The sequence below is a fragment of the Candidozyma haemuli genome, assembly GCF_002926055.2.
Source record: "Candidozyma haemuli strain B11899 chromosome Unknown A_2014730914, whole genome shotgun sequence".
Taxonomy (NCBI): Eukaryota; Fungi; Ascomycota; class Pichiomycetes; order Serinales; family Metschnikowiaceae; genus Candidozyma; species Candidozyma haemuli.
Window position 1 is genome coordinate 1465246 of NW_020289906.1, and position 22241 is coordinate 1487486.

Sequence of the window (22241 nt, forward strand, 5' to 3'; positions counted from 1 at the left end):
CTTCTATCATTCCATATCCCCCAAACCTTCATTTTCTGACTGTTTGGTGGAATTAATTGGGACCAGTATAAGGCTTAACATTCACACCCGTGCACCACGGTATCAACCAAAATACCAAGTTTTCAGAAACCACAACCTCAAACCAAGTGAACGACCGCCAGCTTCGCCTACCATGGGATCGTTGAAACTGTTCATTAAGGCCGTCCGTAAGGCTAAGACCATCGCAGACGAGCGAACCGTCGTGCGCAAGGAGTCGGCCAGTATAAGAACTTCCTTCAGAGACCCAAACTTGGACCAAACCACTAGACGCATAAACATCTCCAAGTTACTTTACCTTTATATTTTGGGCGAAAAGACCCATTTCGGTCAAGTGGAATGTCTCAAGTTGTTGGCTTCACCGCGTTTCGCCGATAAGAGACTGGGCTACTTGGCAGTAATGCTACTTTTGGACGAGAATCAGGAAGTGTTGACACTTTTGACCAACTCATTGGATAACGATATGCAACACCCCAATACATTTATAGTTGGGTTGGCTCTTACGTGTCTTGGAAACGTGGCATCGCCAGAATTGGCTCGTGATTTGTATAATGACGTGGAGAAAATCATCAAAACCACCAACTCAGGCTACTTGAAGAAGAAAGCCAGCATAGTCGCTGCCAAATTGATCAACAAGGAACCTGATTTGGGTGAAGTTTTCTTGCCTTTGGTCCAACACATGCTGAACGATAAACTGCCCCAGCTTTTGCTCGGTGTGTGCCGCATGATTCAAGAAATGTACGAGCACTGCCCTGAACAAAGGGAAGCTGTCATCAAGTTGGTGCCTCGTTTGATTGCACACTTAAAGAGAATTATCACCTCGGGGTACATGCCTGACTTCGATGTTGCTGGTGTTACTGATCCTTTCTTGCAAGTTACCTTGCTTCATACCTTGCGTATCTTGTCTATTGACGAGTCTTGTCCTGCTGGATACTTGGAGCAGATGAACGATATTTTGACTCAGGTTGCGCTGAATTTAGACAGTGTCAAGAACGCTGCACACGCCATCTTGTATGAGTGTATCAAGACCATTTTCGCCATCAAGTCAGATCAGTCTCTCCGTGTCCTCGGTATCAACTTGCTTGGTAAGTTCTTGCTGACAAAAGATAACAATATCCGCTATGTGGCTCTCGAGATGCTTCTCACCGTAATAGACTACGAGCCCTTGGCTGTTCAAAGACACCGTTCTACAATCGTCAGCTGTCTCCTGGATGGAGATATCTCCATTCGCCGCAGAGCCTTGGAACTTGCATTTGCCATTCTCAATGAACAGAACATCCGTGTCTTGATCCGTGAAATCTTAACTTTCTTGGAACAATGCCCAGATAATGAATTGAAGCCTTATATTACCTCGCAGATCACCATCGCATCGTCTAAATTCTCGCCTAACGAGAAGTGGCACTTCGACACGTTAATCCGTATGCTCAAGGTCTCGGGCAATTACATCACTTCAGACATTATCTCGAATATCTTAGCGCTCATGATGAGATGCAGCTCGGCAGACTTGAGAAAACACCTTGTTTCTCGTCTTTTCCTGGCAAGCGTTGAAGATCCACTGCAATACGCCTTGGGCGTCGTCACAGTATGGTGCTTGGGAGAGTATGCCGACTCGATCCTTGGAACTGAAGTTGAGATCAATGGAAAGCAAACGGTGGCATCAGAGCTGGCCATATTAAAGCTCCTTGACGGCTACATCAACAACTCGAACTTTAGCGATAGTGAAACGACGCAGCTCGTGACATATATCCTAACTGCTGTCATCAAGCTCTCGGTTAAGTTCCAAGATTCAGCTTCCCTTGAACAGTTGCGTCTTATCCTCAACTCACGCAGTTACGACACAAACCTTGAGATCCAAACTCGTGCCATTGAATACCAACAGATTTTTGGTGAAAACCAAAAATTGAAGCAGGGACTTTTGGCCCACATGCCTGCTCCTCCTATTAAGGACAGACAGTCATTGAGTTTACATGGTGGAAACATCCAAACGAAGGTTCCCAAACCCTTTCTCTGGGCTCGTCTTCTGAGAAGACAGAGGATTTACTAGACTTGTTAGATGATGTACCAGCAACGTCCAATGAGACTTCTGCGGAGCAGGCTACCGATAATGACCTCTTGCTGGATATCTTTGGTCTGACTCCAGCGGCCCCCTCGGCTCCAAAATCTACGGCCTCGAACGGTCTCCTTGATTTATACGATTCACCACAATCACGCGCTCCACAAGCTAATTCTGCTGCATCTTCTGCTCCAGCACCTTCTGCTACCGAGGTTGAAGCATTTGCTGACGGCCATTTGAAGATTGCATTTGATAATCCATCGTTCCAGGATGGTCAAGCTAGCATTGATGCCAACATCACTTCTACAAGCCCAAGCAAAGTGGATCAGGTTCAATTGCTCTTTGCTGTGCCTAAGACGCAAAAATTGAACATTACAACTACTGCTGGCAGCGATTCTCTTGTCACAAGCAATATCATCCGCCAGTCGTTGAAAATTACCGGTAAAGCCGGATCGAAGGTGAAGTTGAGAGTCAAGGTGAAGTACAGACTCGACGGACAAACTAGAGACGACCAGTTTGACTTTGCCGGATTTGAGGGGACTTTGTAGATACAAAAAGATAAAAAATAAATGAGTACGGAGCATATATTGTATGAAGTGAGCCTCAGTTCAACCTCCATATATATAAAGGCCATCAGGCTTACAAGTTAACGGAAGTGGACACACCCTCAGCAGCGTCGTTGACAGAGGATCTGAGAGCACCGTTGCTAACCACGTACTTTCTGGAGATAGGCTGGATGACGGAGGTGTAGATAAGCTTAGCACCACCGAAAGCTGGGACACCAATGTAAAGCAAGAAGATGGTCTTGAGGAAGAAGTAGAATGGAACCCAGTACAAGATAGCTCTGGACCAGAACTCAATGACATTGAAGAAGGCAAAGACAACCCAGTAGGTCAACAACTCAGTGTCGTCATCCTTACCTCTGGTCTCCAAGGCAATCAAGGAAAAGTAACCTGGAACAACAAAACCAGCAACGTTAGACAACAATTGGCCAACACCACCAACGTTCAAGAAGATGATGATAAAGTAGACCACACCGAAACCCAAGACAGCGTAAGATCTTGGCAAGCCGGTTTGCTGCTCAAACACTTGCAAGGGGTGGATACCTGCGGTAGCCTGGGAGTTAGAAAAGTCGATGAAGAAAAGCAATTAAATCACATACCTTGTCGATTTTGGCCAAAACGCCTTTAACTTGATCTGGAGCGGACATTATAAAGAAAAGTAGTAGTTGTATAAGGAAATCAGCAATGGTTGAAGTGGGAAATGTTGCCGAGGGCTGTGCAGGCCGGTTTGGTCACGTGACAAATTTCGTTTTATTTACGTTTCACCTCTTTTTCGTCGCCACAGGGATGGAAAGAATTATCAATGGGTACATTGAGTTGGGGAGATATTAGTGACCGTTTTCAGCCCCTCTAGGGCCTCCATCAACCCTACAAGTCCACCTTTGGTGGACGTCAAGTGGGTGTTCTTAAACGGAGGGGAGCCATTCTGCAGGACACCACTTGACGACAGGGCCTCACTGAATGTATGGAAGAGTGGCTCTGGCAGGAATCAGGGGTACACTGTGGGAGGCAGGGTGAAAATTCAAGAATGTGGGATAAAGAGGGTTTCTGGAGAGTTTAGATGGTGTAGAGGTTTTAGGTTAACTTTGTATTATTGGTGAAATTCTTCAGCGGCCACAGCGCTGGCTGGTGTTTTTTTTTCATATGTGGCTTGGCCAGATACGCCGCTGGGCATACGCAAACGGGTAATTTTGCAGCCATTAGGAATGAGCCTTAGACCAAATGGGCGAGTGCCAGTGGGGGACAGATTGGGGTTGAAAAAAAAAAAAAGAAGTCGAAGAGTTCTGGGATTGGAGATTGGGTTACAGAGGGTATTTTTCTTTATTTTGTTATGGTGGCTTGGGGAACTTGGCTGGAGTGGGTGTCTATTGAGGCTGTTCAGAAGGCCCAGTAGTGAATGGGGAGGGTAGCTATTTTCTGGGTATGGCTAAACACTATAAAAGATTATCAAGAACCATCCTTGCTGAATAGTTTGATAAGAAAGTCATTGCCTTGATTTATGGCTTCTAAAAACCATACAACCATCTCTCTGTCTTCATCAGCTACATCCCATTTTCGCTTTTTGTCTATTGAAACTCCGTATTTACACCATGTCATACCAACCATTAGAACTATGCGGGGCCTGAGGTCCGTTTACTTTTTGCCCTTGGACTTAGCACTTCCCTCGAAACCAGGGCGCTTCTTACCATCCTTGGGCTTACCTCCCTTCTTCAAAACACCAGAAAACTTCTTTAAACGAGGCTGGTTCTTGCCCTTCTTGCCCTTGTTGTCCTTACGGGCCTTCAAGTTGGCTTCTCTCTTCTTGGCTCTGGCGGCAATGGTATCCTTGACATTCTGCTTTCTCTCCTTCCATTCAGTCTCGGAACGGAGCTTCTGCTTCTCTTTTCTCTTTAATGCTTTTCTTAAGAGCTTCTCGTCGTCCTTCACCTTCACACCTTCAGCTTGTGACATTAGATTCTTCCACTGGTCGCTTTCTTTCAACGAGGCCTGCTCTTCTGGGGTCATCAGGGCCAACTTGCGCTTCTTGTTCTCAAGTTTCACCAAATGTGCCTTGATATCGTTGTTGGCCGGACCCTTCTTCTTCTTCTGGGCAATACCGTTTCTGAGCTTCGACAAGTCTGACGTCACACGCGATCCGTCCTCGAAGACAATGTTACCGAAAAGCATATCATCGTTCTCATCGTCAGACTTATCTTCTCCTTCAGATTTATCCTCGTCGCCATTACCGCCTTCCACAAACTCCGCCTCATCCTCTTCTCTCTTTCTTTTGAGCTTCTCCTGTCTCTTTAACTCTTGCTTGTTCTTCCTCTCTGCTAGTATCTGTTCTCTGCTCTTGAGAGGGGCAGCACCTTTCGTACCAGGAGCTCTTCTCTTTTCTCTTAACGTCTGGATCTTGCTTGCGAGCTTTTCCTTTAATTCAAGCCTGCGCTTTTCTTTTTGTTGCTTCTCCTCTTCGCTAAGCTGCTTCTTTTGTGGTTTCAGTTTTTGCTGTAGTTTCTGAGACTTTAGTTTCTCCTCCTGTTTGGCATCATTCTCATCACCCTCATCGTCAAATACGAGCTCTGTGGTTCCATTAAGAGGCTCCTCATCACTGTGATCAGAAGGAGGTGCCACTGGCTTCGGGAGGTTCACCTTCTTTGCGTTCTTTGCATTATTGTCCATCACGTCTTTGGCACTGGCTCCTCCGTTGTTGTAAGAGTCAGCCAGGGAAGCGTTCTCGGGGTCCAACTTGGCCCTCTTATCTTCTGCTGCTTCCTTTTTGCTTTTCTTCTTCTGCTGCCACTGATCTTGAGTGGCATCATCGTAGTAGTATTTAGCGGGTATCAAGGATAACAACCCGTCGAAAGCCGTGGAGTGGGTTTTCAAACGTTCCTGCAAGGTTAGTGACTGAATGTTATAGTTTCAATATAAAGTTACATACCTCTAGAGAGTTGGTCATTATGGTAGGGTTTAATGGTACAGATGTAGATAGTATGAAAAACTTGTAAGGCATCGCAGAGGATTCTAGCGATGCAGGACCCAGGGCTGGTAGTAGGAACGATGGCAGTGATAAATGGAGATTTCAGGATGTTTTCGAGAAAAAAGGTAGGTGAATAGATTCTGGGTGTTTCTAATGTATCTTGAGTTCTTTCTTTTTGGGTTTTTTGATGTTGGTTGCATGTCAATAAGTACTACTGTGGTACCACAAATGGTTGCGAAAAGCATTACATCTGGATGAAGAAGAAGGTTTCATTCCAGTAAAGATAGTCTTTAAATAATGTTTCCCTACTTTTAGTTTATCTACTTAATCCCTATTGTATTGTCTTTTTTGAGTTCTAACGACCCATTTGTGGATTAGCTTATGGTGGTTGGCAGTCCACAATGCAGATACCAGCTCCAATAGGTCCCCAGCTATAAGTCTCTACCAATGCCTAGAATAAGCAAGAAAAAGTAAAGAACAAAATACACTGCTTATTTTAGGCCTCTAGAGATTTCAAGAGGTTCTTATAAGGGTTTTCTGATTTTTGGGGACTAGTTTATGTTTCCAGTATCTGCCTTTCCTTACCAATTCGCAGCAATATACTAAACTATACGTGAAGGTTCTGAATACCAAATGATTTCGAAACACAAGTTTTCAAGTATACTTCAAAATTTCGATGGAACAAAATGTAATTCAACAAAAAAAAAAATCTTAACCCCCTCTTTAGAATCCTCCTTCGTCCAAATCACCACCCCACGCTCTTCAGTTAATTACCAGTAATGGTTGCGAAATCGGATTCCCACCGCTCCATCCACCACACATCAACCAACCATCCGAACAAGAACAGACAGAACAAATAACTCAAAACTTCACATTTTACACTCCAATGAAAAAGAATCCCTCTTCCAACGACTTCTCCCACTTCGTTCCACTCTGTTACTGGGCCTCTGGGCCTGATAGCATGTGCACCCGTGCACCAAGGCTCCGATTATCAAGAACACCTCCACCATTACCAACGCAACTCCCTTCTTCGACCCACAATGGACTCGACTCCTCATTATCTACTTGTGTCGTTGCCACAGTCGGCAAATTCACGTACCACATTGAATCTGCAGCCTGGTGGCGGCTCTCAGGTGCTTTCTGAATTCAAGTTACCTGACTTTCAGATTAGGACGTTGGACCTGTTGGTGCAGATCTCTGAAGAATTGGCAAAGATTGACAGCACTTTGGGCGCATCTGTGGCGAAGGTGGTTGATGTTATTGCCAACGTGGAGCCAAACAGACTGTTTGCCGAGACCAGACAGGTGAACAAGAGACCAGCTACCAACTATGTCGAGAACTTCTCCTGGAATACGTCAAAGTACAGATTGGATAAGCCTATCAAGGAGCTTGTGGATCTTATTTCCCAGGAAGCTTTGCTGTTGGATAATGATGTCAGACTGTCGTATCAACAGTATCAAACTGCCAAGTCTAATTTTGCTGCTGCTGACAGAAAACGTAATGGTGACTTATCCATTCGTTCGTTACACGATATTGTGAAGCCTGAGCAATTTGTTTTAGACTCAGAATATTTGACCACTGTCGTCATTGCCGTTCCAAAAGCTTCTGTCGGTGATTTCAAGAAGACTTACGAGAAATTGACCGACTTTGTCATTCCAAGAAGCGCCCAGAACATTGCTCAAGACTCTGAATACACCTTGTTCACTGTAACATTATTCAAAAAGTACCAGAATGAGTTTATTACCGCTGCTAGAGAACAGAAATGGCACCCAAGAACCGATTTCGTCTACTCTGAGGAGAACTTGAACGAGTTGAGAAAAGAGTTTGACTTGACCAGAGCCACCGAAGCAAAGACCAAGAATGATGTGATTAGATTGGCCAAGACGGCGTACTCGGAGATTTTCTCCTCGTGGTTCCACATCAAAGCCATCCGCATATACGTTGAAAGTGTGTTGAGGTACGGGTTGCCTCCTCAGTTCGACTCTTTTTCCATCAGGTTCGTGAGCGGCAGCCCAGAGCAACAGTTGCAGAAGGCCAAGAAGGAGTTGATCAACAAGTTTGGCTACTTGGGAGGCGACGGCTTCTCTGAATCGAACAATTTGCATGAGTATGCTTCATTGGTGGACTCTGAATACGAGCCATTTGTCTTGTATTCGGTCGAGATTGTATAGTGCTAGAATAAAGGGATAATGAAGAAACAGAGTAGACTAAGAATATAAAAATTAAGGTACTTTTGGTTTAGAAAAGTGTGAATCCAAAAAACAAAGCTCGCACTCAGGTTCGAACTAAGGACCAACAGATTTGCAATCTGCTGCGCTACCACTGCGCCATACGAGCAATGTGAGTAAAATTGGGTTAAGAATGTATATGTAAAGTGGTTGGACGTATATACAGGAGTGCATAACTGACTATATACAGGAAAAAGTGAAAACAGGTTTTACGCCAACGACTGAATTTTGAGCTACCCTGACCACCAAAAATCGTATTAATAAAGAGGGGATCGGTGTATTGTAACTAGTTAGTGTTGAATCAGCTTGGTGCAATTTGAAGTGTAAATTCAGCAGAAACAGTCGAATACATAGATAGCATAGTTTATATGGCTGCAAAAAGCCACTAGGAAGCTTGAAAAGATGATGGGCATTTGTCTTCCTGTTAAGAATTTCCCAGCACCATGACAGACCATCTTTTGTAGTCATTGAAATTTGAAAAATGTAAAAATAATGGTGCTCAGGTGACCACCACGGAGTTTAGCACTCTCTTGACTTCGATACGTCTTGACTTCGAGAGGTTCAGCAATGCCCAGCTTCTTACAACGAGAAGCAATTGGTATCTCTCAAGAGGAAAATAAAAAAGAAAGCTTTCTTTTGCTAGGGCTTTGTTCTTTACCGTTTACAGCGAAGAAACATAGGTCGCAGTAGGAGTAGCCTCAGATATACATACCTATTCTCAGTGTCAGAACTTCAGCAGTGAAAAGCATGCAGTGGTTGAAAGTCGACAAGACTTATCGGGATATCTCACAATATCGGAAAGACTTCCACAATACACTTCTCTGACACCGCCACGGTAGGAATATCACAGGAAGTAAATCATACGCTTGTTACAGTGCTTCAAATGCTGGAAGAGGCTCCTCCAAACCAGCATCCCCTTTACCCTTGTTCCCCTTTATTTACACCATAGTATAGAAAATCCCATCTAGATCAGGAAACTATTGATCCCAAAAGGTAAAGTGGTACCTTAACTGTCAATTATTCATCCCTCTTGTCTGTGCCAAGTCATATAATGGCTGCGAAAAAGACAATGATGCGGAAACTCGAAGTACTGGCAAACCATAACCAAAAGAGATGCTGGTCGAAAAAGCGAAAATATATAATCATAAAAAGTCAATTAGCATTCCATATAAATCTTCCATTACCTTATCATTCCCGTCCACTGTGCCCGTTTTGGTGATGTTGAAAACATACAGCGTTAGTGGCTTTGACAGCCAGCATGCAATGGAAGTGGCTTATCAGTGAGCCAGCAACAATAGTAGTTACCGAACCGGTTCTTTCAAGGAACATTGGTATATAAATTAATTCGTTTCTTTGATTTTCTTCTTCATTACCTTTTCTCCATGCTTCTTTCGCTCGCTACGCTTGCAACAGCGGCTGCTTTACCTTTTGCAGCCATTAAACAGGACCCCAAACCGCTCGCTCTTGACTTTAGTGTCTTTAGAGACTTTGGTCCAGAATCGAAATTCTGGAACTTCGCCTTTTTTCGTAACCTAGGCCTGGATTTAACTAAACGGTACGAGTCTACACAGCTTGCTAACCACAATAACGTTAACTACTGGCTTGACATCTACTTGGGTGCTGAGAGTGAGAAAATTACGGTATCTTTGGATACTGGCCTGTCTGACTTATGGGTTTATGGCCCAAATATATCTAATTCAGAGGGAGGTACGTTCGATACTGATCAGTCTGGAAGTAAGCCAGTGAATGAGTCTTTTAAGATAGGATACTTGGACGGCTCAGGTGCTCTGGGTGACTACTATACTGATGACTTTTCTTTACTGAAATTGCAACCACTTTTGAAGGATTTCCAGTTTGCTGTTGTTGACGAGGCCAAGTTCAGTGGGCCAGGCATTCTTGGTGTTTCAAGCAAGGCCGTGGAGACCACGCCTAATAAGTATGATAACTTACCTTTCGCTTTGCAGGAAGCTGGAATTACACCAAAGGCCAGCTACTCTTTGTTTTTGGGATCTGAGAATGGAGACAAGGGAACTATTATTTTTGGAGGTATTGATAAAAATAAGTACGAAGGTGAGTTGAAGAAATATCTGATTCCAGATAACGATGATGCCTTATCATTAAACGTGGTATCCCAGTCAATTGATGGTAAGGACTACAATGAAACAACAAAGTACCTTTTGGATCTGGGTACTTCCTGGAACTTATGGCCTGAAGAGGTGTATAACAATACTGTCACTGCTTTGAATGCTACAAAGAAAGACGATTCTCATGTTGCAGACTGCAACCAGCCAACCGATAAATTCTTGGAGTTTAACTTTGGCGAAAATCTGATTCAAGTCTCTTACAAGGATTTGTTGGTGGAATGGAATGGTGAATGTCTCCTTGGAGCCCAGCCAGGGCAGAAGACGTTCATTCTTGGTGATGTTTTCTTGAGGAAAGCGTATGTGTACTATGATCTCAGCAACAAGGAAATCTCTGTTGCCCAGTTTAAGGACTCGTTGACGTCGAACATTGTTCCCGCTTGAAGTTAAAAGAAACAGAAAATAATTAGTGAAATAGTCATTGAGGAATAAAAGTATATGGGTAACTTTAAGTACCGCAGTCAGTGATGCTTCTAAGACCAGTAGCTCAAAGAGATATACAATTGAAGAGGCTGTGGCTTTTCAAAGTTTCAAAGAATGCTTCAATTTTTTAAATCACTTTTCCTGATATTTTTCAACCATATCTTGCCTCTGCTTATCCTCTACATATTGAGAGGCTTCATTTGCAGCCATTAGGCGCAACCGAGAAGCCCAACCAGTACCAACAAAAAACAACAAAAACCCAAAGTAAAGTAAAGAATACACCAATTAAACAACTTAGAGCTCGGCTATAAATCCATGGACAAATTCTTTCACCATATATCCGTCCCCATTCATCCCTGCCAAGGCTTGCTTCCAGTGGGATGTGTCTCCTACACACAAGGAACCAGATATCAACGCTGAGCACACTCCTTCACCAAACCTCCAACCTAGGAATGTCTGATGCAGACGATTTTTTGTCTGAAGAAAGCTACGAGTTTGAGTTTGAGGATGAGGATGATGACGTTATACAGAATGAAGCCCCAGATCAGGATTCAGTGGAGAACAAATACTACTATGCCAAGTCATTGAAGGAAGACTCATTGGATGCTGCCAGTGAGCAGATGAGAGCATTGATTGGTTCAGCTGACGCCAATGAGGACGTTGAGTGGACTTTTAAAGCACATAAGCAATTGGCAAAGATGGCGTACCACCAGGGCCGTTTGGAGGAAGTGCTAGACCATATTGGAAGCTTGATCCGTCTTCTACCTAAGCTCAATGGCAACTATGCCGAGGATTCGATCTCCAAGTTGCTCCATAGATACTCGGCATGCAACGACCAGCAGTTTGTGCTTCGAATGTATGACGTGATTGTGTCTCACTTGCAAGATTCCATGGCTCTGGGTGTCTCTGGACAGAGACTCTGGATCAGGATCAACATGAACAGATTAAGAAACTTCTTGGATAACGGACCTCTTGATGAATGCTCGCTGCTAATAGCTGCTATCAATTCGAAACTAGAGTCGGTTTCTGAGCTGACGCAGAATTCATATTTACTCGATATCGTCGCTGCCGAGATAGAGTACACATTCAAGACGGATATGAATCTACTGCGTTTGAGCCATTTGCATAGAAAAGCATCCAAGGTGTCTTCGGCCATCACTCATCCACGTGTAATGGGTGTGATCAGAGAATGCAGCGCTACCATTCATTTTTATAGAAAGAACTTCGAAACAGCCCGAGTGGAGTTCTACGAGTGCTTCAAGAACTATGACGAGGCAGGCTCAGATTCAAAGAAGAAGATCTTGAAGTACCTCAGCTTGTGTCTGCTTCTAACAGAAAACGAGGTCAATCCATTTGAGTCTCAAGAAACGCAATCTTATGCTTCGCTTCCCGAGTACAGAAACTTGATCCAGCTTGTCAACTGCTGTGAAAGTCTTGACCTCAAAGGGTACCTTGATGTTTTGCAAAAAATGAAAACAGAAAACGACGGGCTCATTCACGACAGCATTTTCAACAACGCCTCCAGCCATATTTTGCATAACCTTAAGGTGAGACTTTTACTCAACCTTCTTAAAGCATACCGCACGATACGTTTTGATTCAGTGATCAGAAAGCTTCAGCTAGAAAGTGAAGCCCATCTAGAAGATTTACTTATCAAAATGGCAAATTCTGGAAACTGTCACAGCATAAAAGTGGATTTCACCAATAAATTCATCGAGACGGAACCCAACAAAGATAGTTTCTTCCCAAGCACGCTTGACGCTTCAGACGTGGAAAACAATTTGCACGTGTTGTCGGCTATCGGGTTCAACGGTCTCTGGACAAGCGACAATGCAGATCCAGCCAATGCTATGGACGTTGATTTTTCCCCACATAATGAAGGGTTAGGAGTTGCTGAGACGAAGAGTGCCGAACTCTCCGTAATTAATTCTGTCATTTTTCCGACGAAGCTCAATGTTCGTGCTTTGGGCTGGACGCTGGTGCCCGGACTTGTGGAAGAGTGGTTCGGATACATGAAGAACACCTTCCCAGAGTTGGTGCATACCACGATTACACACAAGGAAAGAGTTTACTCAGAACAGCAAGAAGACGCCGCGTCACAGGCCAAAGAAGCGTTTGCTGTTCCAGACAATGAAACTAGTGCTGGGAATGGAAATGACGAAGAGGAGCATATCGACAAAGTGGAGTGGCTTCAGCGTTGGGCCAAGAAGATCGAGCGTGGCTTGAAGCAAGATAAGCGGGTGTAGAAACCCGAAGTTGGCTGCAAAATTACATACTCACAAGGAGAAGTCAATTGAAAACCAAAGCGACTTTGCTTTGACACAATGCCAAGATGTGGGGTGACTTGAAAGATACTGAAATACGATAACCCCCATTCTCCTTTCAACAATAGCGAGCAAAACGGCCAATAAGGCCCAAAGATCTTGGGTGCGAAGCGAACCACGACAAGTGTTGATACTGCAGATTCTTTTTGGGAGTTTCTCGATGAGCGGAAAAAGATTTCCCATCCACCTCCATCACCATCTGTTTTTTTCCTACCAGGAAAAATTCCCCCCTCCTTCAAAACGTACGTATACTTCCATCAGGACTGTGATTATTCAAATTTGCGTTATCGTCATGACGTCCGTGCAATTGCACGGCTCGCTTGAAATCAACCAACACCCGTATGAGTCCATGAAAAGAAAAAAGAAAAGAATTCAATACTAACTATAGAAGTCTAATGGTTGCAAAAATGAGGCGATAATTTGACTTTGTGGTCTGGAGAAAGGGCAATTTCTCACCATTTCTCAGACCCTCGTCCCTCGTCCCCCTCCCTCAGTAATCCTCGTTTCGGGGCCCCTCAAAGCCCATTTCTGGCGCAGGACAACCACTACGGGGCCCCTCAATTAGCAAGGAAAAAAGCAGCAAAAAAGAAAAATAACAGCAAAAAACAGGAAAAAATAATCAAACAGGAAACAACCAACAGCAGCCTCCAAAAGAAATGGAATGCCCCCAGTTTCCTCCCTCCCCTAGCGCAGAGCCTTAACCTTCTTTTGTCCAGGCGCGGGGAGCTTCGAACGGCTGACAGATCCCGAAATCTGTGTGGGGGTACCTTAGTTTAGGTCGATGGGACCCAGCGCCAGCGATAGATTTCGTGCCGGAATGCGGCACTTTGGCCCACATTTCAGGCCTCCTCATTGGGCTTGGGGCGCCGGAATCACCAGAGAGTTTCGTTTCAGTGGCAACGGCGGCGGGGGTTAAGCTCCATTTTGCCTTGGACGGGTGGGTTTTGGATTTCGCCTGGAGCGCTTTTTTGCCTTGGTTTGCGGTGGGTTGTGCCTGGATGGAATCTTTTTCCCCCCAGGTTTGGTTTCCTCCCCCAGATTCCACTCTGTGCGTACAGGAAGGATTCGGTGGATGGGAGAGGATTTTGCAACCATATAAAGCAGGCGGGCGCCGCAAGCGGAAAGGTTTTTTGCTGATAAGATAATCAAAGAAAAAACCCAGAATGGCTGCAAATCCTGATAGGGAAGAGAGTGCTCTGTTTGAAAAGAATGGCGTTAACGTTGTTGCCTCGCCTTATGAAGGCACCGATGCTTCGGTTGCATCTGCCAAGGCTGACATGAACCTTTTTGATCGCTTTGTGGATAGTTTTCGTCGTTTTGACGAGACTGAGTTGGACTTGGATCCAAATTTGACTGATATCGAAAAGGCTGCCATTATCACTGCCCAGTCGCCTTTGTCCCGTTCGCTTAAATCCCGTCACTTGCAAATGATTGCTATTGGCGGTGCTATCGGTACAGGTTTGTTTATTGGTTCAGGTAAGGTTTTGGCCAACGGTGGCCCTGCCTCGGTTTTAATCGCTTACGCCTTGATTGGTGTGATGATTTTTTGCATGGTCCACGCTTTGGGAGAGTTGGCTATTTGTTTCCCAGTGTCTGGTGCCTTTGTTACTTATAATGTTCGTTTCATTGATCCTTCTTGGGGTTTCGCTATGGCCTGGAATTACGCTATGCAATGGTTGGTCATTCTTCCCCTTGAATTGGTCGCTGCCGCTATCACGATTCAGTTTTGGGACGATAGAACCAATCCAGCTGCTTTCTGTGCGGCATTTTACGTTTTGATTATTGCTATTAATTTATTTGGTGTGAAGGGTTACGGTGAGGCAGAATTTATTTTCTCTGCTCTCAAAATTTTGGCTGTCATTGGGTTTATTATCCTTGGTATTGTTTTGGTTTGTGGTGGTGGCCCCAGGGGTGGCTACATTGGTGGAAAGTACTGGAGCAATCCAGGTGCTTTCAACAACGGCTTCAAAGGTCTCTGTGCCGTGTTCGTTACTGCTGCATTTGCTTTCTTGGGTACTGAATTAGCTGGTTTGGCTGCTGCTGAAACTAAGAACCCAAGAAAGTCTCTTCCAAGAGCCACCAAACAGGTCTTCTGGAGAATTACCTTGTTCTACATTGTGTCTCTTGTCGTGGTTGGCTTGTTGGTTCCATACAACAATGAGGACTTGAAGAAGTCCGACGGTACCGCCAGATACTCTCCATTTGTCATTGCTATTGAGGCTGCTGGTATTGGTGGCTTGCCATCTGTCATGAATGCCGTCATTATCATTGCTGTCTTGTCTGTCGGTAACTCTTCTGTGTTTGGCTCTTCCAGAACCTTGTGTGCTTTGGCTGCTGCCGATATGGCACCAAAGATTTTCGGATACATTGACAAGAAGGGTAGACCTATTTTTGGTATTGCATTGCTGGCTGTTTTCGGCTTGCTTTGTTTCATTTCTGCTTCTGACAAGCAAGGTGAAGCATTCGACTGGATGTTGGCTATTTCCGCCTTGTCTGCTGTTTTCACTTGGGCTTCCATTTGTCTCTGTCACCTTCGTTTCAGATATGCCTTGAGATACAATGGTAGAGGTACCGACGAATTGGCTTTCACTTCATTGGCTGGTGTCACTGGATCCGTCTTTGGTTTGACCTTGAATATCTTGGTTCTTGCTGCTCAGTTCTGGATCGCTCTTTTCCCTCTTGGAGAAAAGCCAAGTGCCGAGGGCTTCTTCAAGGCTTACTTGTCCTTCCCTATTGTCATCATTTTCTACGTTTTCCACAAGATCTGGAAGAGAAACTGGAGATTGTACATCCCCATTGATGAAGTGGATATCGACACTGGACGTAGAGAGATGGACTTGGAGGCTTTGAAGCAAGAAATTGCCGAAGAGAAGGCATGGCTTGCATCGAAACCATTATACTACAGAGTTTATAACATCTTCTGCTGATCGAATTGGCAGGTTCAATTCTCAGGGCACCTGGTTGTGCCGACATATTCAATATACTTTTACGACTTAAACCGATGTAGAAAAAAATGAAACAGATGAAAATAGAAAGAAAAAAAAAACATTTGCTAATTGCATTCATTTAAAAAGCAAAAAAGAATGATTCCGCCCAGGATCGAACTGGGGACGTTCTGCGTGTTAAGCAGATGCCATAACCTACTAGACCACGGAACCGTTCTTGTATGATACTGGTTTATGCATTAATATGAACAGCATCTGACATGCCACCAATAAAATGTATATTTGAGTATTTGAGTACCTCAAAAGTGCTACCATTAACTTCCTAGAGAAATCTGAGCAAAATTGGGCGAAATTTGAGCGAGTTATGGCCAATTTTGTTATTTTCCATCAAGAAGAAGCCTTTCGGTCCATTAAAGCCTGATCATACTTTACAAGCCTCTTCATTGAAGTATTATGAAGAAGCCATTATAAAGTTTGTTCTGTGACCTTAGGGAATGCCCCAAAGCCTCCAAAGCCAAAAGATCACAAGAAGGTTCATCACCAAGAATAGGCATTTTCAAGTCAGGATGGCCTTCATAGGGATTTAAAATTCTTCCTTTGCCATTCTTGAAAATACTTTGAAGCTTCTGATTTAATTCCACTTCAATAAGCGACACCATGGAGAGCCAATCGTCTCAATTGACCAATAGCACATCGTATCGTCCTCTCCTCAGAAGCCCTCTAGAACAACTTCCATTGAATTTCTAAATTCAATGCTGCAATATGACGAATTGACCAAACCTTGAATAAATTCGAGGCTCCCGTTGGTCTGAGAAAGGTAACTTGAGCTAAACAGATCAGTCACGGAAACCTCCGAACGCGTCAGACAATCACAAGCACGGCAGAAGGATTAGCATACCGAAGCCAAAATTAGAATTTCCATAATAGCCAACGCAGGTACTGCTGGAGCTGGTGCATTGCTGCAAGTGGTCCCAGGAGGCTTCCAGAGGGCCATGAGACGAGCCACAGGGAGAAGTGGATGTTAGAAAGAACGTATAAGTACTTTGGGATCTGGAAATTCAATATAAAAATTAGCAAGAATGTCTGATTGATTAAGTAGCTCCTCATTGTCCCATGGCCTCCGCCTTCTTGCTAGACTTGCCCAATAAAACAGCATACCCCAAACGTAAACCACGACAAACACCAGCAGGCTTAGTTTCCTTATACCAACAAGGCCAATTGTAAAACATGCATGAGTTTCCTTTGTTAGATCCCGCAAAGCGGCGGCGGTTGGAGAAAGCGTTATAGTTTCTGTATTTCACTCCAGGTGCATTGAGGCCAGTTTCTGGCATGTCCAGCAAGAAGTGTCCAAAGAATTCTTTCCAGGTAGCTAGGAACGCCATCCAAAACAGATTCTATTTATTGAAGGCAATAACTTGTCTGGAAAGAAGACGTGTATTGATAGCCTCAGTCTAACCATACAAAAGCACCAAACTGGAACTAACCCGAGCTTCTTACGCCTTGGCCACCTTCCTACGCCTTCTGGCCACCTTTCCAGCCCCTAGCCGATGGCCAGGGGCTTCCAAGGGGCCATTCAGGGGCCTATTCTTTCCAGAACCATCACCGTTCTTTGTGCCCGTTTGGCTCGACTTTCCCATGATGCACCCGATCTGCCTCGCACCCTCTATCCCACCTACCACCTACTCTTTCCTGATGAACCCACTGTATTTCTACACACATGTGCCGCTCGACACCCGTGACGGTCTTGTTGTTTTTGACCAATCGGGGTACGTCGTTTACATTGCCGTTGGCCGCTGGCACACCGTTGTGGCGGCCATGACACGGGAGTTCTATAAATTGGGCGCCTCCCCCAGACCTCTTGACAAAAACAATATTTCACTACGCGCGCCAGTGGACCTGATCCAGGCATTTCTCAGGAACCCAGGGGACCAAACAACCAGGGACAAAATCAAGTATAAGTATATTTTTGGAACCGAGCTTCAACGTAAAGTATGGAAACATCTTGAAAACGTGCCTTTTGGCAAAACATCCACTTACTCGGCGGTGGCGGCTGCTTTGGGCATGAAGCCTTCGCTGGTGCGAGTGGTTGCAAATGCGGTGGGTGCAAATCGACTTGCCGTGCTAGTGCCTTGTCATCGAGTGCTAGGACGCGATGGGCTGGTGACGGGGTACCGGTGGGGCATTGACATGAAGAAGGAGTTGCTTGAGGCTGAAAGGAAGGGGTGGGGGAAGACTGAGAGGGAGAGTAAGGGGAAGAAGGCAGTGGCGGTGGAGGTGGATGGTAGTGTTGGCGCGGCAGCGTAAGACGATGCTACTGGGGATGCAACGAAGGTGGGGGCAACGAAGGCGGGGAGTGAAAAGACATATCTTTGAATGATCTCAACGGAATAATGGGAAATACGTTTATTCCGTTGGACGTGCATGGAAGTGGCGGTTGGTTGACGTGGTTGTTGGTTGGCGTGATGGGTTATGGTGTCTCAGGTTGGGGGTACTCTTTTTCGCAGCCACTGGTGCCGCCGCAGGCCAATGCGTTTGGGTGAGGAAGGTGAGGAGGCAACGAAGAGAAAGAACTACAAGTAAAAGAAAACCTTCTATGCATTTTTTATGCGTTGATCTTCTTGGCTTCAGAGACGTTTGCTTGCTTTTTTGTTTGTTGTTTGAGGGCCTGCCAAGAATGGATTGTTACTGTTGATGCACTTGCCTTGTGGCTGCGAAATGGCTGCGAAATGGCTGCGAAAGATGGTGGTAAGTTCTTGTTGAGCTGGTTTCATCAAGACACCCCCCGATGGTGGCCATGAGGCATTTCAAGTTGGAGGATTGATACTCATAAACGTTCAAATGTTTGATCTGATTTTTCAAAAAACCACAGAATATTGTTGATTTGCTGCTGCTACCATTCCACCACCTCCACTACCACAACTGGATACGAATAACTCCAGCCACTCGTGTCACATCAAAACCCTCTTTCCAAACTCCATGGACTCTATTACCTCCTTTATCTCCATGACCTTCAAGAACATTACAACGGTCACCCACTACTGATTTAGGGTCAAACCTTCCTCCACTCCACCAAAACTACCCTACCAGCCATTAACAAACCAATTAAAACCTATAAACCTTGAACCTGTCTAAACTTTTGCCGGCATCCTGTCCGTTTTGGGTCCTGACATGCCTGGACCCCATCCTGTGGGGTCCAAACACACCATCCCTATTAATTTCATTACTTATTATGCATTAGTCGATTCGGTTTCCTTCCCTTGTCCTGTTCACCGATAGCGGTACATGTACTCAAACTGGTACTCTTGTTCGAACTGTTGTGCTTGGGCCTGTTCCTGGGCCTGGATCTGTGCCTGTTGTTGTCTAGCATGGGCGTTTGCCTGAAGAGCTTCAAATTGTGCCTGGGTGAAATAAGCAGCCAGCTCTTGGGGTTGTTCTTGAGGAGCTTGAACAAGCTCTGGGGCAACTGGGATCGGTTCTTGGGCCACTGGGGCCACTGGAGGAGCAAAGTGAGGCTGATAAATCTCTGGAGTAGCCTGAATGAACCTTGTTCCAATTGGCTGGGCCGGCCTCGACGGTTGACGTCTGGCTTTCTTTCTATTTGGCCCTCTGGTCCATGCTTTAGGAATTCTCATGTTGATCTTACCGAAGCACAGGCTCTCAGGAACAAGTTCCTGGTAATCTGAACGATCAAAGAAGTCTGGTTTACAGTCCACATAAGTCTTGTAAACCAGCTCCGGACGCCACTCACAGCCACTACCTTGCAGCTTTCTTCTCTTATTGAGACGAGTCTGGTCGACGTATTCTTCATCGCTAGGACGACGTCTTCTGCCTCTGGAGAATTGGCTGCGAAAAGCGTCCTCAGCAGCAAACTCCTTCTTAACAGTAGCCACTGTTTGGCGATGAGTGGTACGAGCTGAATCAGAAGCAGCATATTCTTCCATGATGCCACGATCAAGTGTACCAGCACACACTGGCTTGTCGTTTTGCACGGAATCAGCGTTGGTATATAACCAGATGGTGCCTGGAGCACCTTCGCCATAAGGCGCTGTACGCTGAGACCTAGTACGTGAAATACTAGCACTTAGGCGGTGTCTAGGACGCGAGCCAGCCACGGGAGGACGGCCTCTTCTTGGAAGTTGGGGCGACATGGCACCCAGGCGGCCCTCACTGCTGGTGATCAGAATGTCTGAGAGCGTCCTGCTGTGACCATGCAAGTAGTTATCTTCAACAAGCCCAAGCGCCTGGAGCGTCAAACTATCTGAAGTCAGGGCTCGAGACAGGCTGGGAGAAGTTGTGGGAAGATGTGTAAACTGAGTGAGCGTCAGCACCAGCTCTTCCTGAGGCAGCACCGGCACCACAGGACGAGGACGAGGCACCCGACGAGTGGGCACGTTGGGAGGAGCATCACCGTGGTCTAAGAACTGAAGAGATTCCCAGTCAAAAGGCTCAGACATAACAGCCATGGTATGGATAGAGATGGATAGTGGAGGTAAGCGTTTTGGAGGTCTGAGGTGGTTCATTATATGGGCGGCCGTTTGATTCAAGAAGGGAAAGTATAGCAAACGCGGTTGCAGGTGAGCTGTGGGTAAGGTATGATGATAGAGGCTGATGGAGGCCTGAAAAGCAAAGAAAAGTGGTAGATGGTGGGAGAAATGCTGTTTGTGTTCTCGCGGCGTGGTTATGTTGGAGGGTTGAGAGAAGAGTCTACTGAGGGAACGCTGTGAGGCTGGAATTGAGGGAAGAAATGGTCTAAATGGAGCTTCTGTAAGTCTCATCTAGCCTTCTTTCCTATGTTGTGCTGTCATCTTTAGCTGTCTACATCGTTCCAAGGCAAGTATACGGTTGGTTGGTGCCGGTGTGGATTCTCTATATTATCACTTCGCCTGGCCATAGTAATTGCCCAACTGGACCAGTCTGGCATGGCGGGCCCACGTATCGTCAGGCGGCGCCGTCGGCACTTCGTAACGGGCGTGGAATTGGTCAAAGCTTTCGTTATCGCTTTCCCTGACTAGCTCTAGCTCTGCCTCTTCGTTGGCATTAAACTTGTTCTTAAGAATGGGCTGTGGCTGCAATGACGAAGAAAGCTGGCCTGACCGCCGCCAAAAGGAAACTCGTAGCCGGCTTTTCCCAGGCTTTTCCACCCGGAAGGTGTTTCTGGATGACGGGCACAGTGTTGATATCATGGTAGGCAGGTCGACAAAGGCGACTTTCCCAAAGGAGAAGGTGGTAGCGGCGGATTCAGCAGTACCAGCGCCGGCGTCGTCTAAGGCGCTTTGAGAGAGATGGCAATCTAGCCAAAGTTCCCACGAAATTAACGCAGACATAGCAAGGTGGTGGGAAAAGAAGGTGTTGGTGAAAGGTGTAAAAAATGGTTGCAAATTCTGGCATACGGTCGCGGGACCATGCATGAAGCCTAAGGAAGCCAGAGAAGGTGAAGATATGTTAAGGGATTGCGATGGTTGAGAGAGAGAGGTGAGATGGATGGGGTGAAGAGGCGGATGAAGGTTTGGATGGTCGAGTTTTGGCGGTTCTCTTACGGCTCTGGGCGTTTTTGGTGGGTTCTTTGGCTGTTGAGGTTTGCCGTAAGTGAAGGCTACAGAGTGGATTGAATGCCTCAGTGAATGGATGGAAAGGCGAAGGAATTGGGCCTAGAAGTCAGTGAAGGGAGAAACTGGAGGGAAGCTATGAAGTGAATGGCGTCTTGATCTACGGCAGATTGTTGTTGGCGACCACTGAGGTGGGACAACAGGTGTATCTGGGCCTATGGACGTCAATGATGGCAGTGACAGACCTCGAGACATTTCCCTTCTTTTATTACTTTGCGTATGGCTCCTATGTTAGCACGAGTTCTCAGTTTGAACGGAATTGCAAAGACGGTACTGGGTGTATGCTTACACTGGCTTTTCAAACCTCAGCGTTACCTACCAACCCAACCTTCTTCTAAGCGGATAGACTCTGGTCAGTCTCTGTAAATAACAGTATTTAACACGTATTAAGCATCAAATTATCCAGCGACAATGTCTAACCATGTTATCTATATGGCTGGTCATGAAAACTTTATTAATCTCACCATTTAGGAAACTTCTAAGTTCTGAGTGACTAGCCATAGTTTCGCCGTAAGCAAGAAAAATTCCAAGAAACGCCATGAAATAATTCCTAGCTGGTGTTCTAGCCTACCATACATAGCCCACTCCTTATCATTTGACGTGCACTGCTTCCCGATTGACATGTATTTACGATAAAGATCGACGGTTTAAACCTAAAAGGTACTCATCAATGTAAACGTCAACCCGGAGCACCCGAACACACCCAAATCACTTCCAGCAAGCCAAAGTACCGCCTTTTGGCGCAACCCAACGCGTGTAACCATACCAGTAATCCTATCTCACCAGCACTGCCCCAGCGCCCGATAACAAAACACCACAAAACCGTATTTTCTTATCCATAGCCTTTTAAGAGTATTTCAAAGGCAATAAGAAAGCCACTAGAATTACCCATTCCAGAAACCATAGTCCACAGAGTCAGCTCCACCCACCTAGGCCGGACTCCCGCCATCACGGACTTCCTAG

General features: G+C 45.5%; 9 protein-coding genes and 2 non-coding genes across 11 annotated transcripts; 5 read left to right on the forward strand and 6 right to left on the reverse strand. All coding sequences in view use genetic code 12, as the record gives it.

The window, feature by feature from the left end:
- Positions 1–172: 172 nt before the first annotated feature.
- Positions 173–2637, forward strand: APL4 (Apl4p; the record flags this gene model as incomplete). The annotated part of the gene is made up of 2 exons (XM_025484387.1): positions 173–1997; positions 2027–2637. 2 exons carry the CDS (start codon positions 173–175, stop codon positions 2635–2637), a joined length of 2436 nt encoding a protein of 811 aa, XP_025342602.1.
- A 91-nt stretch (positions 2638–2728) lies between these two features.
- Positions 2729–3299, reverse strand: CXQ85_000647 (uncharacterized protein; the record flags this gene model as incomplete). The annotated part of the gene is made up of 2 exons (XM_025484388.1): positions 2729–3205; positions 3252–3299. The coding sequence occupies 2 exons, from the start codon at positions 3297–3299 to the stop codon at positions 2729–2731; spliced, it is 525 nt and encodes a 174-aa protein (XP_025342603.1).
- Positions 3300–4284: 985 nt separating this feature from the next.
- CXQ85_000648 (ribosome biosynthesis protein) lies at positions 4285–5590 on the reverse strand (the record flags this gene model as incomplete). Its single annotated transcript, XM_025484389.1, has 2 exons — positions 4285–5523; positions 5573–5590. 2 exons carry the CDS (start codon positions 5588–5590, stop codon positions 4285–4287), a joined length of 1257 nt encoding a protein of 418 aa, XP_025342604.1.
- Positions 5591–6651: 1061 nt separating this feature from the next.
- On the forward strand, positions 6652–7782 carry VMA5 (H(+)-transporting V1 sector ATPase subunit C; the record flags this gene model as incomplete). The annotated part of the gene is made up of 1 exon (XM_025484390.1): positions 6652–7782. One exon carries the CDS (start codon positions 6652–6654, stop codon positions 7780–7782), a length of 1131 nt encoding a protein of 376 aa, XP_025342605.1.
- A 94-nt stretch (positions 7783–7876) lies between these two features.
- Positions 7877–7948, reverse strand: CXQ85_000650. Its single transcript has one exon. It is a non-coding gene; the product is annotated as a tRNA-Cys (tRNA).
- Positions 7949–9221: 1273 nt separating this feature from the next.
- On the forward strand, positions 9222–10364 carry CXQ85_000651 (pepsin-like aspartic protease; the record flags this gene model as incomplete). The annotated part of the gene is made up of 1 exon (XM_025484391.1): positions 9222–10364. The coding sequence occupies one exon, from the start codon at positions 9222–9224 to the stop codon at positions 10362–10364; it is 1143 nt and encodes a 380-aa protein (XP_025342606.1).
- A 491-nt stretch (positions 10365–10855) lies between these two features.
- CXQ85_000652 (uncharacterized protein) lies at positions 10856–12649 on the forward strand (the record flags this gene model as incomplete). The annotated part of the gene is made up of 1 exon (XM_025484392.1): positions 10856–12649. The coding sequence occupies one exon, from the start codon at positions 10856–10858 to the stop codon at positions 12647–12649; it is 1794 nt and encodes a 597-aa protein (XP_025342607.1).
- Positions 12650–13890: 1241 nt separating this feature from the next.
- CXQ85_000653 (uncharacterized protein) lies at positions 13891–15654 on the forward strand (the record flags this gene model as incomplete). Its single annotated transcript, XM_025484393.1, has 1 exon — positions 13891–15654. One exon carries the CDS (start codon positions 13891–13893, stop codon positions 15652–15654), a length of 1764 nt encoding a protein of 587 aa, XP_025342608.1.
- Positions 15655–15811: 157 nt separating this feature from the next.
- Positions 15812–15885, reverse strand: CXQ85_000654. The gene has a single exon. It is a non-coding gene; the product is annotated as a tRNA-Val (tRNA).
- A 3053-nt stretch (positions 15886–18938) lies between these two features.
- Positions 18939–20135, reverse strand: FGR12 (Fgr12p; the record flags this gene model as incomplete). The annotated part of the gene is made up of 1 exon (XM_025484394.1): positions 18939–20135. The coding sequence occupies one exon, from the start codon at positions 20133–20135 to the stop codon at positions 18939–18941; it is 1197 nt and encodes a 398-aa protein (XP_025342609.1).
- A 411-nt stretch (positions 20136–20546) lies between these two features.
- CXQ85_000656 (uncharacterized protein) lies at positions 20547–20996 on the reverse strand (the record flags this gene model as incomplete). Its single annotated transcript, XM_025484395.1, has 1 exon — positions 20547–20996. One exon carries the CDS (start codon positions 20994–20996, stop codon positions 20547–20549), a length of 450 nt encoding a protein of 149 aa, XP_025342610.1.
- Positions 20997–22241: the final 1245 nt, after the last annotated feature.